Source organism: Calidris pugnax, unplaced genomic scaffold (assembly GCF_001431845.1).
Source record: "Calidris pugnax isolate Ruff unplaced genomic scaffold, ASM143184v1 scaffold34, whole genome shotgun sequence".
In the NCBI taxonomy this organism is placed as follows: Eukaryota; Metazoa; Chordata; class Aves; order Charadriiformes; family Scolopacidae; genus Calidris; species Calidris pugnax.
The window spans coordinates 5,182,019-5,202,551 of NW_015090771.1; the positions used below are offsets into that span (position 1 = coordinate 5,182,019).

Genomic DNA, 20,533 nt, shown 5'->3' on the forward strand with positions numbered 1-20,533 from the left:
GGACTTTGGCGTGATAGAAAAATGGTTTTAAAGCAGGAGTGGAAAGTAGGGCAGGTGTGTCTGACCAGCCACAAAAGCCCTCTTATTTTATATTAAAAGCTGTGAGATTAGTTCTCCTTGAGGGCTTTTTGGAGAGGAGTCAAGACGGAGGGAAAATAATGCTGGAATAATGGGGAGAAATGTCATGAATGCCTGCTGACAGGCAAATCGCTCTGAGAGGGAGGTTTTTCCAAACATTTTGCTTTTTTTTTTTACTTTTTTTTAAACAGTTTTGGAAAGCCACTCTCTGAGCAGGCAGCTGCAGCGTGGGTCTGGGGGGGTGGTGGTCGGGATGTGGGACCCCATGGGCCACTGGTGTCCTGTTTGTGCCTGGGGGAGACAGGCACCTTCACCTGGTGCATGCACTTCTAGAAATGCTCCTGTAACCTGCAGTGAGGGGTTGGTGTTGAGGTGTTTCTACTGCCTCTTAATTGTTTAATTAAGCAGGTGTCCTCAACAGAGAAAGAACATGGACCTGTTGGAATGGGGCCAGTGGAGGGCCACAAAGATGATCAGAAGGATGGAGCATGTCTCTTATGAAGACAGGCTGAGAGAGCTGGGGTTGTTCAGCCTGGAGAAGAGAAGGCTCCAGGGAGACCTTATGGAAGCCTTCCAATGTCTGAAGGGAGCTTCAGGAGAGCTGTGGAGGGACTTTGTCAGGAAGGGTAATGATAGGACAAGGGGAAACAGTTTTAAATTGGAAGAGGGGAGATTTAGATGAGATACCAGAAAGAAATTCTTTGCTGTGAGGGTGGTGAGACACTGGAACAGGTTGCCCAGGGACACTGTGGATGCCCCATCCGTGGAGGGGTTCAAGGCCAGGCTGGATGGGGCTTGGAGCAACCTGGTCTGGTGGGAGGTGTCCCTGCCCAGGGCAGGGGGTTGGAACTAGATCATCTTTAAGGTCCCTTCCAACTCTAACCATTCTATGAAATTCTGGCTCCTGAAAGGCATCGGTTTTCCCGTTTGGGGTTTTTTTTTTTTGGTGGTGTGTTTATTTGGAGTTTTTGGTTTCTTGGTGGCGAGCGCCGGTACGCCCATGGTGGCCCACGCGTGTCCGCGGCCGCCAGTCCGCCCCCTCCCATCCCCTCCCCGAGACCCGCCTTGGGCGGCCACGTGGCCGATCCCCGCGCGCCTGGCCCCGCCCCCAGCGCCTCGCCGTTACCCGGCAGCGACACGTCAGGCCTGCTGGGTCCGACCAACTTCCGTTTCCGCCTTCGTGTCCGGTGAGGGCGGGCGGCCGCGGCGGGGCGAGGTGAGGGGAGCAGGGCCGCCGCGGCTGTCCTTGGGCCGCGCCGCACCGCCGCCATGGAGACGCTGTACCGCCTGCCTTTCGCCGTGCTCGAGTGCCCCAACATCAAGCTGAAGCGGCCGAGCTGGGTGCACATGCCCTCGGCCATGACGGTGTACGCGCTGGTGGTGGTGTCTTACTTCCTCATCACCGGAGGTGAGGCCGCGGCCTGTGGGGAGGGATGGAGAGAGAGACCCCTCTGCAGGCCCCTGGCCCCGTGTCGGCTCCAAACTGCCAACCTGGGGCGACCCCGCCCGTCCCGGGGGTGTCCGGGTGGTTCTCGCCGTTCGTTGCCGCGAGTGGGAGGTGATGTTTGGGCTTTTCTCCCCGCAGGTATTATCTACGACGTGATCGTGGAACCTCCCAGCGTGGGGTCGATGACAGACGAGCACGGGCATCAGAGGCCGGTGGCCTTCTTGGCCTACAGGTAGGAGGGGCAGGGCCCTGCCCCCGCCGCAGCACAGGTGGAGCAATCTGTCTGGCACAGCTGTGTGCACTTTTGAGAGCTCTGTGCACGGCAGGATCTGCTCTGTATCAGGCCTTGGCCTGTACATATTTGGAGGAAAAAAAAAAAAATCACAAACCAAACGCAGCATTGAAATCAGTAAAAATACAAGAACTCAGTCCTTTTAAACTTTTAAAAATGAAAAGCCTGGTAAGGAAAAAGTTTTGAGGTGGCAATGCTGCTCCTTTTTTCTATACCCTTGCTATTAAAATTGAGTTTTACAGTGGGTGCAGACACATTTGGTCATATTTCATAGCAGCCTACATAATTGTGGAACTTGTGGTTCTGGTCTTTTAAACTCTAGTGTAATTGGGGCTCATGTCTGAGGCTGGGAGAGGGACTCTTTGTCAGGGAGTGCAGTGACAGGACAAGGGGGAAGGGTTTTAAATTGGAAGAGGGGAGATTTAGATGAGATACCAGAAAGAAATTCTTTCCTGTGAGGGTGGTGAGACACTGGAACAGGTTGCCCAGAGAAGCTGTGGCTGCCCCATCCCTGGAGGGGTTCAAGGCCAGGCTGGATGGGGCTTGGAGCAACCTGGTCTGGTGGGAGGTGTCCCTGCCCAGGGCAGGGGGGCTGGAACTTGGAGATCTTTAGGGTGCCTTCCAACTCTGACCATTCCGTGATTCTATGAACATAGTTATAAATGTGTAACAACAGTGTCTTCTTTGAGTCTTTTGCTTCTTTTACTGAAAACAAGTTAGAGACTGCTTAGTAACAAATTGTTCTTAAAAGGGATAAATTTACATTTGCAACTGTGTTTTTTATGTACGTGGAAACAGATAATGTTTTTTGTTAAATGCCAAAAGGAGTTATTTGAGTCTCTGAGGTCTGTGACCTGCCTCCTGTAGAGATCTTGACTTGAATTAGATGCAGTATATGTCTTGGGCTGGCTTGGATTGCTGCAATCTAGATGAATTAGGCTACTGCAGGGAGTCAGTGAAAACAACATGAAAGAAGACGATATTAATTGTTTTCAGGATATAAGACAATAATGATGATCTTAATTTCTGTATTAACATCCACAATAGTTTCAACCATTCCAACTTTATAAGGTTGCTAGTATTGCTAATTAATAGGAAAAAGGTTCAGTGACTGCAGAAAGCGCAGACTTGTGATCTAGGTGCACTATTTTTTCCTCCATCTTGGTTTCCCCTCTCTCCATCTGAGCGTTGTCAGAAGGAAGCCCAGCAGTGTGGCCTGACAGAGAGCTGGGGTGCTTTCGGGCTGGGTCCCCACAGTCGATGTGTGCAGGCTCAGCGAGCATTGGAGCAGGGGTTGTGGTTCTGTGCCTCGAGTCATCTCTACAACCAGCTGCTACTTTGGACTAGATTTTTCTGAAAACGGATGAGCTTCCTTGGTAGCCATTGGTATATGCTATTATGTATAAAACCGTTAATATGCTTGGCTGGGCACCTTGCAGACTATCAGTCCAGAACATAAATTGAATATTAAAGCCTTGATGTAATTCCGTAACATCAGTTTCCATACCGACTTTTTGTGAGAAGGTTAATCATTCTGTGTATTTGTACAGCTAAAGCAGGTTGAGTAGGTGCGGTTTGAAGCGTGTAAATAATTTCTTCAAAACTATTTTTTTTCTGACTCTCTCATCCCTTCACCTCTTCCCCCCCCCTTTTTTTTTTTTTCCTTTAGAGTAAATGGGCAATATATTATGGAAGGGCTTGCATCCAGCTTCCTCTTCACCATGGGTGGCTTAGGATTCATAATTCTGGATCGATCCAACGCACCAAATATTCCCAAGCTGAATAGGTTTCTTTTGCTCTTTATTGGATTTGTCAGCGTGCTTTTGAGCTTCTTCATGGCCAGAGTTTTCATGAGGATGAAATTACCGTAAGTGATTTAATACTCTTCAGCTTTTCTTCTCTTTTTGTGTCTCGTGTGTGCCTTTGTTAAATTTAAGAGTAACAGAAAACACAGTGAGGTATGCTAGAGATCTGCAGCTTGGCTGTAAGTGGTTTTTTTCAGTGCTTTGTTGGAACAAGCTACCTTGAATGAGGTGGGATGCTTTTGGGGCCAGCTACTGTAAGATTGTGCTGTGGTTAAAAAAAAAGGTGACAGTACCCGGTATGTCACAAGATTGGATTAGTGAGTCTGACTTAATTTCATTTTAAGGAAGACAGAACATGTGCTGGTCAGGTAAAAGTAATTACAATCTAGGGCTTTGAGGAAAAAGCAGATGTCAAAGAACTTGAAGAAAGGCAAGTGAGTTCTTTATTCTGACAGGGTACATGAGAGATCATAACTAGAAGAACTGATAGCAGCAGTAATGAGTGTTCAGAAACATCCAAAGTAAACATCTAAAGTAAAGATGATGTCTCAGGTTTTCTTTTTTTTGTTGCTTGTAAACTGAACATAACACTGAAGCATACAATATATGTGGCATTTTAATATGTCTGTTTTCACAGATCAAAAAGTAGGAAAGATCTGGAGCTTTTAAGCTATGCAAAACTGAATTTTCAATTTTTTTCTCCCTTTATATTTTTGAGTCCGTGTATTTCATTTAGAACAGCTGAAACCTGATGTTTGGAGATACTGGTAGTTAATTTCTGGAGTAGCTCCACTACACGTTGATTTAACAATGACAATCATTCCTTCTTTCTTAGATTTTTTTTTTTTCAGTGTATTAAAAAAAATGCTTTTTAACACAGAATTGATGGGTTCCCTGGGAGCAGGTAGCTGGATAGGGACCTGCTCTGTGTTTTCTTGCTTCATTGAGTACATGTGTCTTCTCTTTCTTAAACTCACCAAAGAAACAGGGCTTTAGAGAAATGGAAGAGAAAAAGAGACCAGATTTGTGCTGAGTGCCAGAAAATGTTGGGTTATACTGAATATCTTAACACTGTTAATTTGCATAAAGGGTACAAATCGCTTTTCGTGGAGTGTGACCTGGGCTTCAAAAATTCTAAATTATTACCAAAGCTGGATTGAGAACAGGCTAATCCATTTTCAGAGTTCATTGAAGAAACTCAACTGAGGAAGGAGCGTGTAGTTAAGCTGGCCAGTTTGTACCTTGGGCAGGATTCATTGTTTGAAATAGCTGTGATCAGCAGTAAAGGGTACAAATAAAGTGCTTTTCATGGAGTGTAACCTGGGCTTCAAAAATTCTAAACTATTACCAAAGCTGGATTGAGAACAGGCTAACTGTTAATTTGCATAAAGGGTACAAATCGCTTTTCGTGGAGTGTGACCTGGGCTTCAAAAATTCTAAATTATTACCAAAGCTGGATTGAGAACAGGCTAATCCATTTTCAGAGTTCATTGAAGAAACTCAACTGAGGAAGGAGCGTGTAGTTAAGCTGGCCAGTTTGTACCTTGGGCAGGATTCATTGTTTGAAATAGCTGTGATCAGCAGAGTCTTTGGCAGTCTGAAGTTCTTGTTTTAAGACCATGTCTCTTCAGTTTTGAGGAGTGCTGCCTGTGTTTGCTAACCTTTTTTCTAACTTAAATTTTTTCTGTAGGGGCTACTTGATGGGTTAGAACCTCTTGTGACGTATGAAAGCCCGAGGTGAATTTATTCCTCTTCATGAAGTGTTGAAGAAGAAGCAGCAAGAAACAAATCCCATAGATACCATCAATAGGAGACCTGGTCATGAGAACCAACTGGGGAAAGAATGCTTTCTCTGCAAACGAACTGTCATTACCAATGGCTGATTTGGAGTTTTGAAGCAATGCTTTATCATTTCTGCTTTAGGGCTTTTGAAAAGAGCAAGTCACCCAGCTGGGTTTTTCTTCTATATCCCAACTCAGTATGAAATAGAGAACCTATCTTCAGCTCTACCTGAAATGAGTATTAGCCATTGGCTTGACAGTTCTTTGTTGCAGGTCTGTCTCCTCTTCCCTGTGTGGAATGTTTGTGTGTGCGAATTGGAGAAGAAACACCTGAAATGTTTCTTTCTGGGCCATAAGTAGAAAATTAGTAACTTTAGATGCTGTACAGTCAAAATACGACGTGTCTCAAATTTATTTCAAAGGCACCTTTTGCCTTGATATTAATGGCTCTATGTGAGCAAAACCAGACATGCACTGGGAAAGGCGAACTGTATGAATGTGCATTTCTTTTTGAAAAAGTGTACGAAAGGAGCCAAATAAAAATTATTTTCTACAAAATTATTTTAATTCTATGCAGTTTCTGAAGCTCGCTCTTGTGTGGGTGGCCTGTTCTGCATCCAGGCTTGAGCTACCATACCATGACCACATAATTTCAGCTGTTTTTCACTACTGGATAATGACCTTTTTGCGACCACTTCATTTCAGCTCTGTTTTTCACTACTGGATAATGACCTTTTTTTCTTTTCAGTATCAGGGACAAGAAACCTCATATTTTCCATGATCTTGTACTGTATCCAAACGACATGCAAACTTAATTCTGAAGCTGCTGCTTTTTTTTTTTTTGTGTGTGTGTGTTAAGAGTAGAGTCTTAAACTTACTTTCTCTTCATTTTAAAAGATTGAATCATGTTTCACTGAAATTAGAGTCTTAAACTTACTTTGTCTTCATTTTAAAAGATTGAATCATGTTTCACTGAAATAACGTATTGCATTCTGGGGGAAGGAGAGATCCCTCCAGATCTCCATAAATGTATTTTTTGCAAGCCATATATGTTTGAAGCACTCTTTTAATCTGTATAATAATTGTCAGTGAGAAATGTTGATCCTGTAATTATGAAGTAAGTATTCTCCATGAACTTGTACTGTATCCAAACGACATGCTGTCATCAATAGCCAAGAAACTTAATTCTGAAGCTGCTGCTTTTTTTTTTTTTGTGTTAGAGTCTTAAACTTACTTTGTCTTCATTTTAAAAGATTGAATCATGTTTCACTGAAATAACGTATTGCATTCTGGGGGAAGGAGAGATCCCTCCAGATCTCCATAAATGTATTTTTTGCAAGCCATATATGTTTGAAGCACTCTTTTAATCTGTATAATAATTGTCAGTGAGAAATGTTGATCCTGTAATTATGAAGTAAGTATTACCGTTCACCTACTTAATCAAATTTCTGAGCTAGCTGTTAATCATCTGGATTCCACCTCGGGATGTGTCGCTTCCACCCCCTCATCCAATGTGACTTTTGCATATGCTCATGTTACATGTTTGTCATTAAGATTTAAGGTAGCTTAAGCTGTTTTATGAGGCTCATAACTGTAAAGTTTCTAGTCTTTTCAAAGCAGTTATCTTTTGGTCACTCAGTTTTGGTGAGATGCTTGCTTACCTTCATGGGGGTGTGTTGATATTACGTAAGTAAATAAATGGGTGTGTAAGTCACCTTTTTTAATACAGCTGAGGGGGAAGTCAAACCAGAAAAGTCACCGTATAATGAGATCCCTGCGTCTCAGTACTTGTCCCACTGCAGTTCAGCTTCAGCCTCTGAGCTTGCAGCTGATTCTAAATGAGTGTGCTCTTAAACAGTGGTTTCAATGGTACAGTTGAATGCCTGTGGTCCATGAAATGCATTTGATTAAAATTGCATGCCAGGTGACATCAATTGAAAGGAATAAAGCAGACTTATAATTGCAAGGTAGAAGATAGTTTTAGGAGAGTAGAACTAAGATGATAGCTCTGTCTGCAACAAACAAGATTAACTTATCCCTTATGTTTCCTTGGTCACAGGCTACGAACTAGATCTGCTATGATCCTCTGCCAAAGCATGAGGCACAGAGAGAATCAGGAAAGGAAAGGCAGAGCAGAAGACAGACCACACAGAAATGAGGAGTGCACTAGGTAGGAAGATGTGAGAATGCACAGCTGGAGATTGGTTGATTTTGGATGTGAGTTGGAGGCTTCTTAGTCATTCAAGGAAAAATTTCTAATGAGCCTTATCAAACTGCAAAGAGGAGGTGTTGCTGTGAGTTACAGAAGTCCCATTTGCAGTTAAAGAAAGGCTGGTGTTTTCTGTAAACATCTGCTGTTCTTCATAGGTGACAGCAGGTGGCCTCAGCTGTAGGAGTTCAGGATACTAATAGGAATATTTCAGTGACAGAAAACTTTCTCTAACTAGTGACAGTATCTGTCTGTGTTTGGTGTTTGTATCTTCTAGGGTGAATTGAACTATATTGTGGGGTGGGAAATTAAAAACAAAATTGAAACACTGTGATAAAGGAAAAGCTGAGCTGATAGGAGCACATCTTTCCATGATGAAAAGCAGAAGTTTGGCCTATTTCCAGGTGCAATGAAAAGAGTCAAGCTGAAGTGTAGGGGTCTTGATTTTTCTGGCTCTCTTTCTGGGGAAAATACTGAATCCATGGTTCCCCTGTAGGCTTCAGTATAATCTCTTGAGTGATGATGTCCAGTCAATATAGTCAGGAAGAGATGTATAACCTGTGTAGCTTTTGAAAATGAGTATATGCATGTATGAGCCCTTAACAATCCAAGGGATCTTATACTTAATTGAGTTAAGCTGAAAAATACTTCTAGGTAAAAAAAGCCCAGACATTCTGGTTTCCATTTTTTCCCCCGAATGCCTTTTCCAGACTTCTGTAAATTGTGGAACAGTAACACAGAATCATTTAGGTTTGGAAAAGACCCTTAAGATCATTGAGTCCAACTGTTAATCCAGCACTGCCAAGTCCACCACTAAACCATGTCCCTAAGCACCACATCTGCATGTCTTCTAAATACCTCCAGGGGTGGTGACTCAACCACTTCTCTGGGCAGCCTGTTCCAGTGCTTGACAACCCTTTTGGTGAAGAAATTTTTTCCTCATATCCAATCTAAACCTCCCCTGGCACAACTTGAGGCCTATCACTTGTTACCTGGGAGAGGAGACCGACCCCCACCTCGCCACCCTCTCCTTTCAGGTAGTTGTAGAGAATGATAAGGTTCTCCCCTCAGCATCCATTTCTCCAGGCTACAACTCCAGTTTCCTCAGCTGCTCCTCATAAGACTTGTGCTCTGGGCCCTTCACCAGCTTTGGTGCCCTTCTCTGAGCTCACTCCAGCACCTCAATGTCTGTCATGTAGTGAGGGGCCTAGAACTGAACACAGTACTCAAGGTGAGGCCTCACCAGTGCCGAGTACAGGGGAACAATCGCTTCCCTGCTCCTGCTGGCCATGCTATTCCTGACACAAGCCAGGATGCTGCTGGCCTTCCTGTCCACCTGGGCACACTGCTGGCTCATGTTAAGCCAACAGTTGACCAACACCCCCAGGTCCTTTTCTGCCAGGCAGCTCCAGCCACTCTGCCCCCGGCCTGTAGCGCTGCAGGGGGTTGGTGTGAGCAAAATGCACTTGGCCTTGTTGAACCTCATCCCGTTGGCCTCAACCCATTGATCCAGCCTGTCCAGATCCCTTTTGTAGAGCCTTCCTACCTTCAGACTGAAGAAGAATTAAGTACTTCATCCTTTGTCACTATGTTTTCACCCCAGCCAATAAAGGATGGAGATCCTCCTTAGCCCTCCTTTTGTTGTTAATATATTTATAGAAACATTTTTTATTGTATTTTATGGCGGTAGCCAGGTTAAGTTCTAGTTGGGCTTTGGCCCTTCTAATTTTCTCCCTGCATAACCTCACAACACGTTGGTAGTCCTCCTGAGTTGCCTGACCCTTTTTCCAAAGGTCATAAATGGTTTTTTTCCTGAGCTTCAGCCAAAACTGTCTATTCAGCCAGGCTGGTCTTCACCACTGGCTTGTCTTTTGGCACATAGGGGCAGCCTGCTCCTGTACTTTTAAGATTTGCTTCTTGAAGAACGTCCAGCCTTCCTGGACTCCTTTGCCCTTCAGCGCGGCCTCCCAAGGGGCTCTGTGGAGGCTCCTCTACAGACCAAAGTCTGCCTTCTGGAAGGCCAAGGTATTAGTTCTGCTGACCACCATGCTTGCTTCTCCAAGAATTGAGACATGTTTGGGAGATCTGTGCCACTGAAACAATTTTTGGAGGGAGGGGGACACTTCCGCCATTTTGAGGAGATACCGATAAATGCTCTTGCTGGTAAAGATAAGCATGGCATTAGACCGCCATTAGATTTTCTTATTAATGTACAGCATTCTAATTCTAAATATGTTGTCCTTAATGGAGTTTTGCTTAGGAGGCCGGAAGTGCTCTGGTTAACTACTTGGAAAGCTGGATACTTGTTCACAGAATACTGCTTGATATGGATACTATAGTGTACCTATTTCCAGTTCCAGTTGTTTATTTTATATGCATAAATATATGTTCTTCACATAATAAATTAGGAACCACTACATATTAGACTTCTTAAGAGCTACAGTCTTAGAATCTGAGACAATCCTAAATTTCTTCTGCTGCTCCCAATACAGGGAGGCAGTGTGGGTATGATGAAGAGGGCAATTCTCATTTATTTTCCTGACACACATAGAAATGCTGCATACAATGGAAACTGTTTTCCTACAGCATAGCAATATCTGTGACAATGCACTAGGTATTGTACGTTTGTGAATCTGATAATTGTATTTTTCCTCCAGCGTTAACGATTTTCCTCACAAAAAGGGTTGTGGCAATAGTTCTGGCCTATTTTTAGAATTTCTAATTGCCGCTTCTCAACTTTGCAGTTACTTTAGAATATTTTTGTTCCGGAACGTGGTTAAAGAGGATGGAAACCGTTACAAGAAAGCAATTGGAACAATTGTAAGAATCTTAGGAGAACATTTTGTAACGCTCTGCAGTCGCATTGAGGCTTTTCAGCTATACTGATGATTGGAGACTTGTGGATTTCAGTAACAGCAAAAAATACAACTAATGCATCGAGCTCTTCTTAAAGGGTAGCGTTTCATGGGAAGCAGCTACTAGAAATACAAGAGTTTCTAGGTGATTTGGTTTGATTTGGTAAGAACTAATTATGCTGGTGTCCTTTTTGTTTGACATGGATACTCGTCAGCAAAGAACTGGAGTGAGACCATGTGCTCATTTTAGAGCAACAGCTGTGGCACTATAATGGGAGTCAAGCATGTCTGACTTGCACCAAGTTTTAATTGGAGATAGAGATGCAAGGCTTCTGATAGCTAGTATCTTGAATCTGCAGGGGGTTTTAATTGGAGATAGAGATGCGAGGCACTGCATTCTGATAGCTAGTATCTTGAATCTGCAGGGCACCTTGCCAAGCTCCTGCTTAATGATATCAGTTTAGTTACTAATACTCTGCGGGTACAAGATGGAGTTTCTCTTCATCATGTTAACTATCCCATATGGGTTCTATAAATGTCAACGCTCTTAGAATGTTCTACCTGCAGGCTGCAAGAAATAGTATTGAGTTGTGAGTAAATCAGATCAATATGGTATCATCCGCTGCCTTACACTTTCGAAAAACTGACACTTGTTATTTCCTTCTTATTTTTCTGTATCAGTTTTCACTACAAAGGTCAATGTTGAGGTGGGGACTGGTATGCCTTTGGTGTTGCGGTCATTGTATGGTCCTAGCTGGAAAGAGGGAAAGAAAAGTTTTGAAAGGACTCAGACTGGTTGTGTTATTCTAGACTATAGTGTGAAAGTTAAACTTTTTCTATGTTACTTAGTAGACAGGCTGAAACGATTTCAGAACTTTTAGTTATTCCTGACAGCTCCTGGATGATAAATAATATGTTCACTATATTCAGCCTTCCAGTACCTCATCTGTCTTTAGATGCAGATGGAGAGTGTGAGGGATGGGGAATAATAAAAAAATAAACTTAACTCTGAAGAAAAAGGTTTGGGGGCAGGGGAAGCATTTTAAGGATCTGGAAGAAGATGGCAAAAAGATGAGCAGCCAACTTGGATTTTTAAAGAATAAGTCATGTAAAGAAAAAGCCATACATGAGAGTTATGGGCCCCATGGATAGAAGGAAAGCAGATGTTTAGGCTGTATCTTTTGATACTGTCTTGCATGTTATGGAACCTTGGCTTAGCCAAAACAACTATAAGCTGGATACCAAAGTACTTTGAAAACCATTTTCAGAGTGTTTACTGATTAGTTGATGTCATTCTATCAAAGTGGATATATTATTTTTGAGGTCTGTCCTGTGGTTAATTTTGTTCAACACCCAGTGACCCGGATCGAGAAGATACATTATTTTTGAGGTCTGTCCTGTGGTTAGTTTTGTTCAACACCCAGTGACCCGGATCGAGTAGGGAATACATATGAAACTAGCAGAAATCATATAATTCAGAGACTGCTGGAAGGGCAGAATTAGCATGCATAATGTTCTTAACAAAAAAAAAAAAAAAGTACTTCAAAAACTGTCTTGCATGTTATGGAACCTTGGCTGCGCCAAAACAACTATAAGCTTGATACCAAAGTACTTTGAAAACCATTTTCAGAGTGTTTACTGATTAGTTGATGTCATTCTATCAAAGTGGAAAGATACATTATTTTTGAGGTCTGTCCTGTGGTTAGTTTTGTTCAACACCCAGTGACCCGGATCGAGTAGGGAATACATATGAAACTAGCAGAAATCATATAATTCAGAGACTGCTGGAAGGGCAGAATTAGCATGCATAATGTTCTTAACAAAAAAAAAAAAAAAGTGTCCTAAAAAAAGTAGGCTAGTTTATTCTTTCTAGGAAAAAGTGCAAAATACCAATGCTACACAAGCAAAATAATTGATGAAACACAGGATTCCTCAGAGGAAGTCCTTGGGTTCTGCTGCACTGCAAGCTGAAGAGGAACGTTTGCCTTTTTTGCAGCAATACAACATCACTGAGATATTTGCAAAACTTTTAACTACAGAGTACATGAGGCGTAAAACTAAGTGTGAAAAGGAAAGGAGTAATTTCCTTTCTGCATCAGCAGTTCATAGAGCTTAATTAGCGGCAAGGAAAAGTTGGGATAATACTAGTAGAAAAATATTTTTGAGGGTAAAATAGTTGACTACTGGACTAGATGGTATGTGGCTGCGAAGGAATTTCTGCTGTGCACAGCTTTAAGAATAGGCTAGGCAAATGCCTGTTAAAATCTGCAGATATGTGTGGTGTTTTGGGGTGAGTGACTGCCTTCTCAAGGTATCTTAAAAGGGCTGCCCATCTTTATTATTCCATGGATGAGAACAAAACTTTTGACCTTCCAGAGACTGATACTCTTTGTCTTTAAAAACAGTTATAGAAAGGTCTTTGTAAATAAGTAATTCCGTCCTTTAACAATATCCCTGTGGTGCAGTTGTGGGACAGAATCCTGCTGGCCTCCATTCAGTCCAAAAAAATCAAGTAGTTGTACGACCTAGACATGACAGTAGAAAGTAGCTCCATTAACTGCCTACTTCCAGAACAGAAAATGTATTAACTGTTGGAGTAAAGAAAATATAAATGTATGGACGAATGCCTAAAGCCTTTTCCTTTCCTAATTTCCATGTTAGTCTTTCACCTAAAAGGTGTTACAATTAGGTGGCTGTCAGTATAGCTGCTGTTTTAGAATAGGACGACGAGTGGGTGGAGGGAGCCTGTGATAATTCTAGGAGGTATTTTGCTGATGGAGCTTTCTATCCGTTTCTGCCTCCTCTGAGCTGGAGCAGCAGTAGACACTAATACACTTTTCAATTACACAGACTTCTCCAGATCCCTCCTTTCGGGAACTGTGCCCCCCTGACCCATGGAATTTAACTTCTTCAGTGTTTTTCCCGAGTGTGTGTGCCTCTGTCTGCTCCAGTTGGTTGTTAAACCAACTCTGAACTACTGTGTTTCATCTCTTTTTGCTGGCCTGCTGCTGGCCTGAGCTCTTTTCGAGGGATTTATGCTATTGTCTTTCAGCAGCTGCCATCCCTTGTTTCTTTGCTGTCATTCTAGACTTCCGAGTTTCAGGACACCACTGCTGGTTTTGATTGCTCTTTTTCTAACTGCTGTGGTATTTCTGCCTTCAATGAGTATTATTCATCAGTCTCCTCAGCCCCTCCACTTCCTTATTCTTCCTCCTCTGGTACTTTCTCTTTTATCACACTGAAATCCATCACTTGGCCCCACCAGCCACTTGGCCATCCATCAGCCTTGCTCCTCTTGGCTTTCCTACCTCTCCATTCCTTCTACTTTAACTAAAGGTCCTTTAATTTTCCCTGCTGACCGCTGCCTGAGCTACTTCACCCTGCACTGACTCCACACTTCATTAGCTCCTGCCGTCCGTGGCAAAGCTCAACCTCCTGGCTTCTTTCATCCTTTCAGCCTCTCTCATCATCTTGGTCGTTCCTTTGACTGTTCCGGTTTTCTCTTAGCCGTCTCATATCTTTGTCTTTATTGTTCTGCACTCCACACCATCTGTTGTGCTGCTGCCTGCATGACTCATCCTGAAAACAATAAAAATCCTACTGCATCCCCAAGCATTACGCTAGGGAGCCAGCAAGGCACTCCTGTATCCAAAATCTACATCAACAGCAGTCAAACCGAGATCCTTATGGAATTCAGGTACATAATTTTTGTTTAAATCAATAGAAGTTAACTGCCAAATACATCTGAGAATCCTGCCAAAGTTTCATCACAGCTCTAAGAAAAGGAGGCACTTGTTTCCTGGGGCTGGATTTAAAAACACCTCTGCAGGGGTAACCTGAAAGTTCTTAAGTTTCTTAGCAAGTAACTCTATTTTTTTTCTGCGCATACATACAATTACTGAGTGTTTTATGAGCATAGACAGCATATGATCTGTACACAATGGAACAAACTAAGAAAAATCTGTCACAAATACCAAGATTCATATATACAGTAGACAAGGCAATAAATATGAAAGCTCATAAAACCAGGGTAATGGAATGTTCCACCAGACTTTTTTTTTAAAGATACACAAGGCACACAGTGCTCAAAACCACTGCTACTTAGCAAAATTATTAACAAACTAGATTTAAACCATCACTTGGTTTCATAGCCTAAGCAGGAATTATTTTAGATATACGAGGAAGTTTTTTCCCTCTAATGTTTTCAAAGGTAGTAGAAACACACAGTGAGCTTAAATATTTTCTTGTCTCATCTAACACCTAAATGTTTTCAAAGCAGTAGTAGAAACACATAGTGACCTTAAATATTTTCTTGTCTCATCTAACACCTGGATCAACCCATGCTATACTTCACTGAAATCAATGGAGACAGCCTGTACAAAGGGGAAATCAGGCTTGTAATACTTCAAGTGTGTCTAAGAGTTGTGTTTAACTGCAGCTTGTTTCGTGGACTGGGACTGAAGAAGCCTCATTTTACCTACTTGGGATGGTCAGTGCAAAGTGTTGCTGTTCAGAGTCATTTGGATGTGGTGTTGGGGGATATATGGACTGTGACTGAAGAAGCCTCATTTTACCTACTTTGGATGGTCAGTGCAAAGTGTTGCTGTTAAGAGTCATTTGGATGTGGTGTTGGGGGATATGGTGTAGGGGAGAACTTCGTAGAGTAGGGTTGATGGTTGGACTCGATGACCCCAAGGGTCTTTTCGTACCTGAATGAGTCTATGATTGTATGTACAGCTGCATTTGGAAAATAAATGTCTTTTACTTAAACACTGTAACCAATATCTGAAGCTGACTAAAGAAATTCTACCATTAGTAGTTCCAGCATCGTTATTAGCTACTATTTTTAATCTTCTTCAGCCTTCAAACTTACTAATTTTACTTATCTGCTGTTTCAGTCATCTGTTAAGCCCTTGGTTCCCCACTGGATGGCAGTCCCTGCCGCGCTATTCGCTCTGGGAAGGAAAGGCTGGTTTCAAAAGCAGCACACGGAAATCTCATCCTGCTTTGGACATGAATATGTACATGAAATATTACAGTGGTGAGTATATTTGGATCCATTTTTCTTGTTGCTAAAGTATATGTATGTGAAAGACTTTTCTGTAGATTTCTTTCACTTGAATTCATTTTCCGATTGAAACTTCAGGGTTTAAAAGTGTGCAAGAGGGTAACAACTTGCACTTGTATGGCACCATCCAAAAACTTCAAAGTACTTTATACAGACTAGGTCAATGAAGAAGTCAGTGTGAGTGTGTGTATATATATATATATATAATATAAATATATGTGCTGAGTTTATACATAGCTCATAAAGGGTAAAAATATTTGGAGTATTACAAAGTGGTATGAATTACTCAAAATTACAGTATTTACATAGAGAGGTAAGCAAATAAACCCTCAGTCTTTTGATTAAACATCTTCTGTATGTCTGATGGTGAGAAAGGAATTAAATGGCTAAAAGGAATGGACTATTTCAGTGGTTAAAATACAGTAAATGTAGGGATAAGAACTATGTCGTATTCAAGTGATGACTGATGTCCATAAATTCCAATTAAAAGTCAGAACATAGGTTGCAGAGGTAGAGAAAGCCATGTGGACTTCACCAGGGTTTGTGTGTATGGTTATAAAGCAAGGTGAGTTTACTACCTCAAGGTTGTAGAAAACTTCCTGCCAAAACGTGGAACTCTCCCTGCTGGCATCAGTCTTGAAGCATAATGTGAAAAAGTGTTGATGAAGCCCCCATAAAATACCGCAATCTGCAATTTGCATTTACTTAAGTTAGTAGGGATTTCACCCCGGTGTATTTTAAGGCAATGAGAGTCTCTTGTTTCACTTGGATAGAAATTTAACTGACAGCTTATTACAGATAAGCCCTGTAGATGTCTCTTCAACAGTGAAAGGGAGATAAATGAGAATAGGAGGAAGAATGTGTGCATCAGTGCCTGCAGAAAAGACCCCTTTCAACACCCTTTACAGATGCCTGCATCTGAGCATTAATGTCTGTCACACAGATGGCTGGTTTTATGCCCCTTTTACAGATGGAATGTTGAGACAGTAAAGCAACTAGCTTAAAGTTACGTAGCAGCTCTTTGTAAGCAGAGCTAGGAATAAAGTGTAGCTCTGATTGTTGTTTCTGCATCCTACCAACAGCATGAAGTGCTGTCAGTTCAGCAGCAAGCATTCACTAGAGTTTTTACAAAATTTTCTTAAAATTCTAGTTATTTTCAGGGTAATGATGACTTTTTAAATGCTTTTGTCAAAGGGCACTTTCTACAGAGAAGAAATATATTGCAACAGCATTGTGTTGAAACTTTAGGCACAGTACTTCACCTCCTGCTTACTAGTTTGTTGCCAAGCTCTGTCTGTTCCATTTCCTGAGGTGGAGACTGTTTCACTGCAAGTTCATTCCTGGTGTCTCCTTCACCCTCCTTTACATCTCATATATTACTGAAACGGTTGCTCCCAGCTCTCTCGAGTTGGTCTGTTGTGCTAAACTCTTCCCTTCGATAAATTTTTGAAGTCATATTTCCACTGCTGTTAGCTTTTTCGCTTGTGCCCCGTAAAGTTCTGCTGAAATATCACATTATTCTTTTCCAAGCACGCCCTCCTTTGAAATGAGCAGGCCAAAGTTCTGCTTTGGGGCTGAGACCAGCCCAACAGTTTCTCTCCATCTATCTCCTCCTGCTGCCCATCTATCTGTTTGCAGCCATCTGCTGCCTCTTGCCCAAGTGCCACCTGTAAGCTCCCCGGGGCGAGGGCCAGGATGTTTCTGCCACACCTTGTCCACGTAAAGGACTCCTCGGCGCTTCAGTTACACCCACGGCAGATTTTGCATTAATTAAATTTTATCACGAGAAACCCTCCCACCAAATTCCTGAGCAACCCTACTGTTTATCTCCGTCAGATGGAGGTTTCCCATTACTTTCTTTCTAAGTTGCCACTTTCTTTTCCCTTTGCAACTCTTCCACAGTTTTCCGTGTCCGGCTTTCCATTCCTCTCCTCTCCCCCCACCCTCCTCCCCAGCTTTCTCCTCGCGGGGAAGTGCTGGTGCCCTCATTAGCGTGGCCCAGTTCTTTGCATTTCCGAGGCCTTTATTCAAGCTCCCTGCCAGCCACTTTCTCCCTGTTTATTCCCAGCTTTTCTCTGGCTGGGAGCGTGCCCCGGCACACCCTCCGCTCCGGGCCAATCCTTTCCCACGCTGACGCAAGCTGTTTTTTGGTCTACTGCCTGTCCCAAGATAACCTCCCTCACTGTCCCCTCACGGTCACATCCTGCCACTTAGGAAGGGGAGGGAGTGTTCTCCTCTGCCGGACGGTCTCGGTTGGGGAGACTACTGCCTTGGGTAGATAATCAGGGAGACAAAGCACGTTACTTTTTATTGTACTTTGTGCTGACACCACAAGCAGAGGCAAGCTGTGCATAGAGCAGGGCAAGTGGCCACATGGCAATGAATTTAGAGCTGCTCCGGCACAGTCAGACGCGTGCGCTCATCCTCTCTGGAAAATCGCAGGAATTTAATGATTGAATACTTAAATTCAGGGAAGGGAGGATGTTTGGTTATTGTCGATGATTCTTTCGCTTCCTAGGCTGAGGAAAATAGCCCTAAAGAAAAATTGTCCCATAAGGTTAGAAAGACCAATTGTTCAGGCTGGATATTAGGAAAAATTTTTTCACTGAAAGGGTTATCAGGCATTGGAATGGGCTGCCCAGGGAGGTGGTTGAGGCACCATCCCTGGAGGTGTTCAAAAGATGGGTTGATGAAGTGCTGGGAGGTATGGTTTAGTGATGATGCTCCTTGTTTGTTGTGTGGGTGTCTATTTTTGTCAGGTTGACGGTTGGACAAGATGATCTTTAAGGTCCCTTCCAACCTAGAAGATTCTGTGATTCTGTGATTCAAAAAGGGTGCTCCCTGAGTGCAGTCAGGTTAAAGCTGCAAAGCTTTGTTCCTCACTGAGATACAGGCTTCTTTATGGTGTGTGAACATCCATGATTCCAGGGTTTTGGTTTGGCCTGCTGTACAGACAACTGTGACCCAGCTGTGAGTGGCATCCAGAAATATAACACATTTGCCCAAGGCTTGGAGATGTCTTTTAAGGTTTTCCTGTTGTATGACGGGTGTTTATAGCCTTCCCCAATGCACACAGTGGAACCGTATTTGTGCTCTGAAATTCAGGTGTTGATTGCTGTGTTGCTCTAATAAATTCAGAAAAAAATATATCTTCCTGAAAAGTCTCCTGTATTCTCCTGGGTTCATTTATGAAACGAAATTGCACATAGATTAGCTATTAGTGGACCAAAAGAGGTTGCTGTAACTTATGCCTGCTTAGCCATAATGCCACACGGTTGTAAAACGTTTTATTAAAAGCTTTTCATAACTGAGGCTCCCTTGCCCTGTTCACGTTCATCTGCTTCATAGTGGGGGCTTGGAAGAGGCTTATTTTAGGCAGCTTTGTGCAATGTCTGCACTGAAGGAACCATCCTTTGGTCCTAAGGACCACACTGTGGGTTCACATACGAGCTTTCAGGCAGCTCTATGCTAGTTGCCCTCCACGTAATCTCTGACACGCTCTGCCCTGTGATGATTCCCATTTCTGATTTGTATTTTCTTGTGGATCGCAGAGTATACTTTTTGCAGTTACTATTATTAAAAAAATGTGGTCGTTGCTTGTTCTGTGGTGATGCTTAGAGGAGCAAACTCACACTGGGTTTCATCGTGTTGGTTACACAAACCCATGGATGGCATTGCTGAGCTCAGAGTAGGTTGGGTAGGTAGGGAAGAGGAGTTTGGTGATGACACAGCTCTTCCTCCACCCCTCCAACCTGAAATCTCAGGTGGACTTGCATATGTGGTGGAATTGAAACTGAAATTGTTTCTGACACATCAGGGAGTCACTTGCACCATACGTTTGACATGTTTTCTCATCACCTTGAGAAATATCTGCCAAGTTTAATTCTTGCCTGTTGTTGCAGTTTGGGAGGATCTCTCCTTGGCTGATGTTCTCCTAGAACCTCACTGCTCCTCATTTTACTTAGATATGGTGCCCTTTAGGGATCTTGGAAAAATTCCCTGGTGGGTATTGCTTCTGGGTAGACCATTGATATTTATGTCTGTGAAAGTTGGATGTTTTGTACTGTGTGAACACAGACTTCTTTTAAAACCAGACTGTCTGAGAAATATAATTGCTCTACACTTTGATGACTACAAGGATACATGGTATTGACTTTTCTTATTAATTCAGTACTTTTTTTTTTTTTTGATGAAAGGAAAGACATGGGAAGTGCTCTATCTTGGTCCAAGATCTTTCATATGATTACAATTCATCCTTAGTAAAACCCAAGAGTGACCACCAGGCTAGCAGAGGATGTGGATTATTTTGAATAGCTTCTGTTTTTACTATCTGAGTATGTGACTGTTGATATTGTAGGTGCAAAGGGTTAACCTAACCCTAAAAGGATTTCACATCCGCAGGAAGGCAGACAACACTTAACCTAATTCCTGAAATATTTAGTCAGCCAGTTCAGGCACTAAAACATATTTTTCTCCCGAGTCCCAGAGAGGACATCCAATATAGAACAGAAGCAGATCTATAGCTTCATGAGCAAAAAAAGTCTGCTGACTGGCTGAATCAGCCTTATCTGCTGTAACTAACAGGGAAGACAGAAGAATGATAAAACCCCAGGGGAAGGGCAGGAGGAGACAAAGATATTTACCTTCTGCTCTTTAAAAAGAAAGTTCTTTTCAGCAAAGAGTGTCAATAACTAGAGGTGATGCTTGAAGAGAAGTGCACTTGAAAGAAGTTTGCTTCAGTGGCCAGTCCAGCCCAAACCACACCACCTGTATTGCTGTGGAAGATGAAGTAGACTCTGAGGAGGGGTTAGGCAACTGAGATGGAGTCCTGCGCTCGTGTTTCAGATGCTGACATGAATCAGGTATCCACATGCTGCAAGACAAGGACATGATGGAGTGCTGGAAGCAGCACAGCTGCATCAGCTTGGTGCCACAGAGATATAAAAGCTTGTTGGTATGAGTTTAGGTGCTAATGTTCACTGTACTGTGTTGCTTCAA

The 20,533-nt window shown here is 42.7% G+C and overlaps 1 protein-coding gene and 1 long non-coding RNA gene across 2 annotated transcripts in view; both read left to right on the forward strand.

Moving 5' to 3' along the window:
* Positions 1-1,230: 1,230 nt before the first annotated feature.
* Positions 1,231-5,964, forward strand: OSTC (oligosaccharyltransferase complex subunit (non-catalytic)). The gene is made up of 4 exons (XM_014941121.1): positions 1,231-1,486; positions 1,664-1,757; positions 3,487-3,684; positions 5,313-5,964. The coding sequence occupies exons 1-4, from the start codon at positions 1,348-1,350 to the stop codon at positions 5,329-5,331; spliced, it is 450 nt and encodes a 149-aa protein (XP_014796607.1). The 5' UTR covers positions 1,231-1,347; the 3' UTR covers positions 5,332-5,964.
* Positions 5,965-6,531: 567 nt separating this feature from the next.
* LOC106887539 overlaps positions 6,532-20,533 on the forward strand; it is a 55,769-nt gene continuing 41,767 nt past the window's right edge. Inside the window, exons 1-2 of the long non-coding RNA XR_001411916.1 lie at positions 6,532-7,573; positions 15,366-15,508. This is a non-coding gene — a long non-coding RNA (uncharacterized LOC106887539). The remainder of the gene's footprint in view (positions 7,574-15,365; positions 15,509-20,533) is intronic.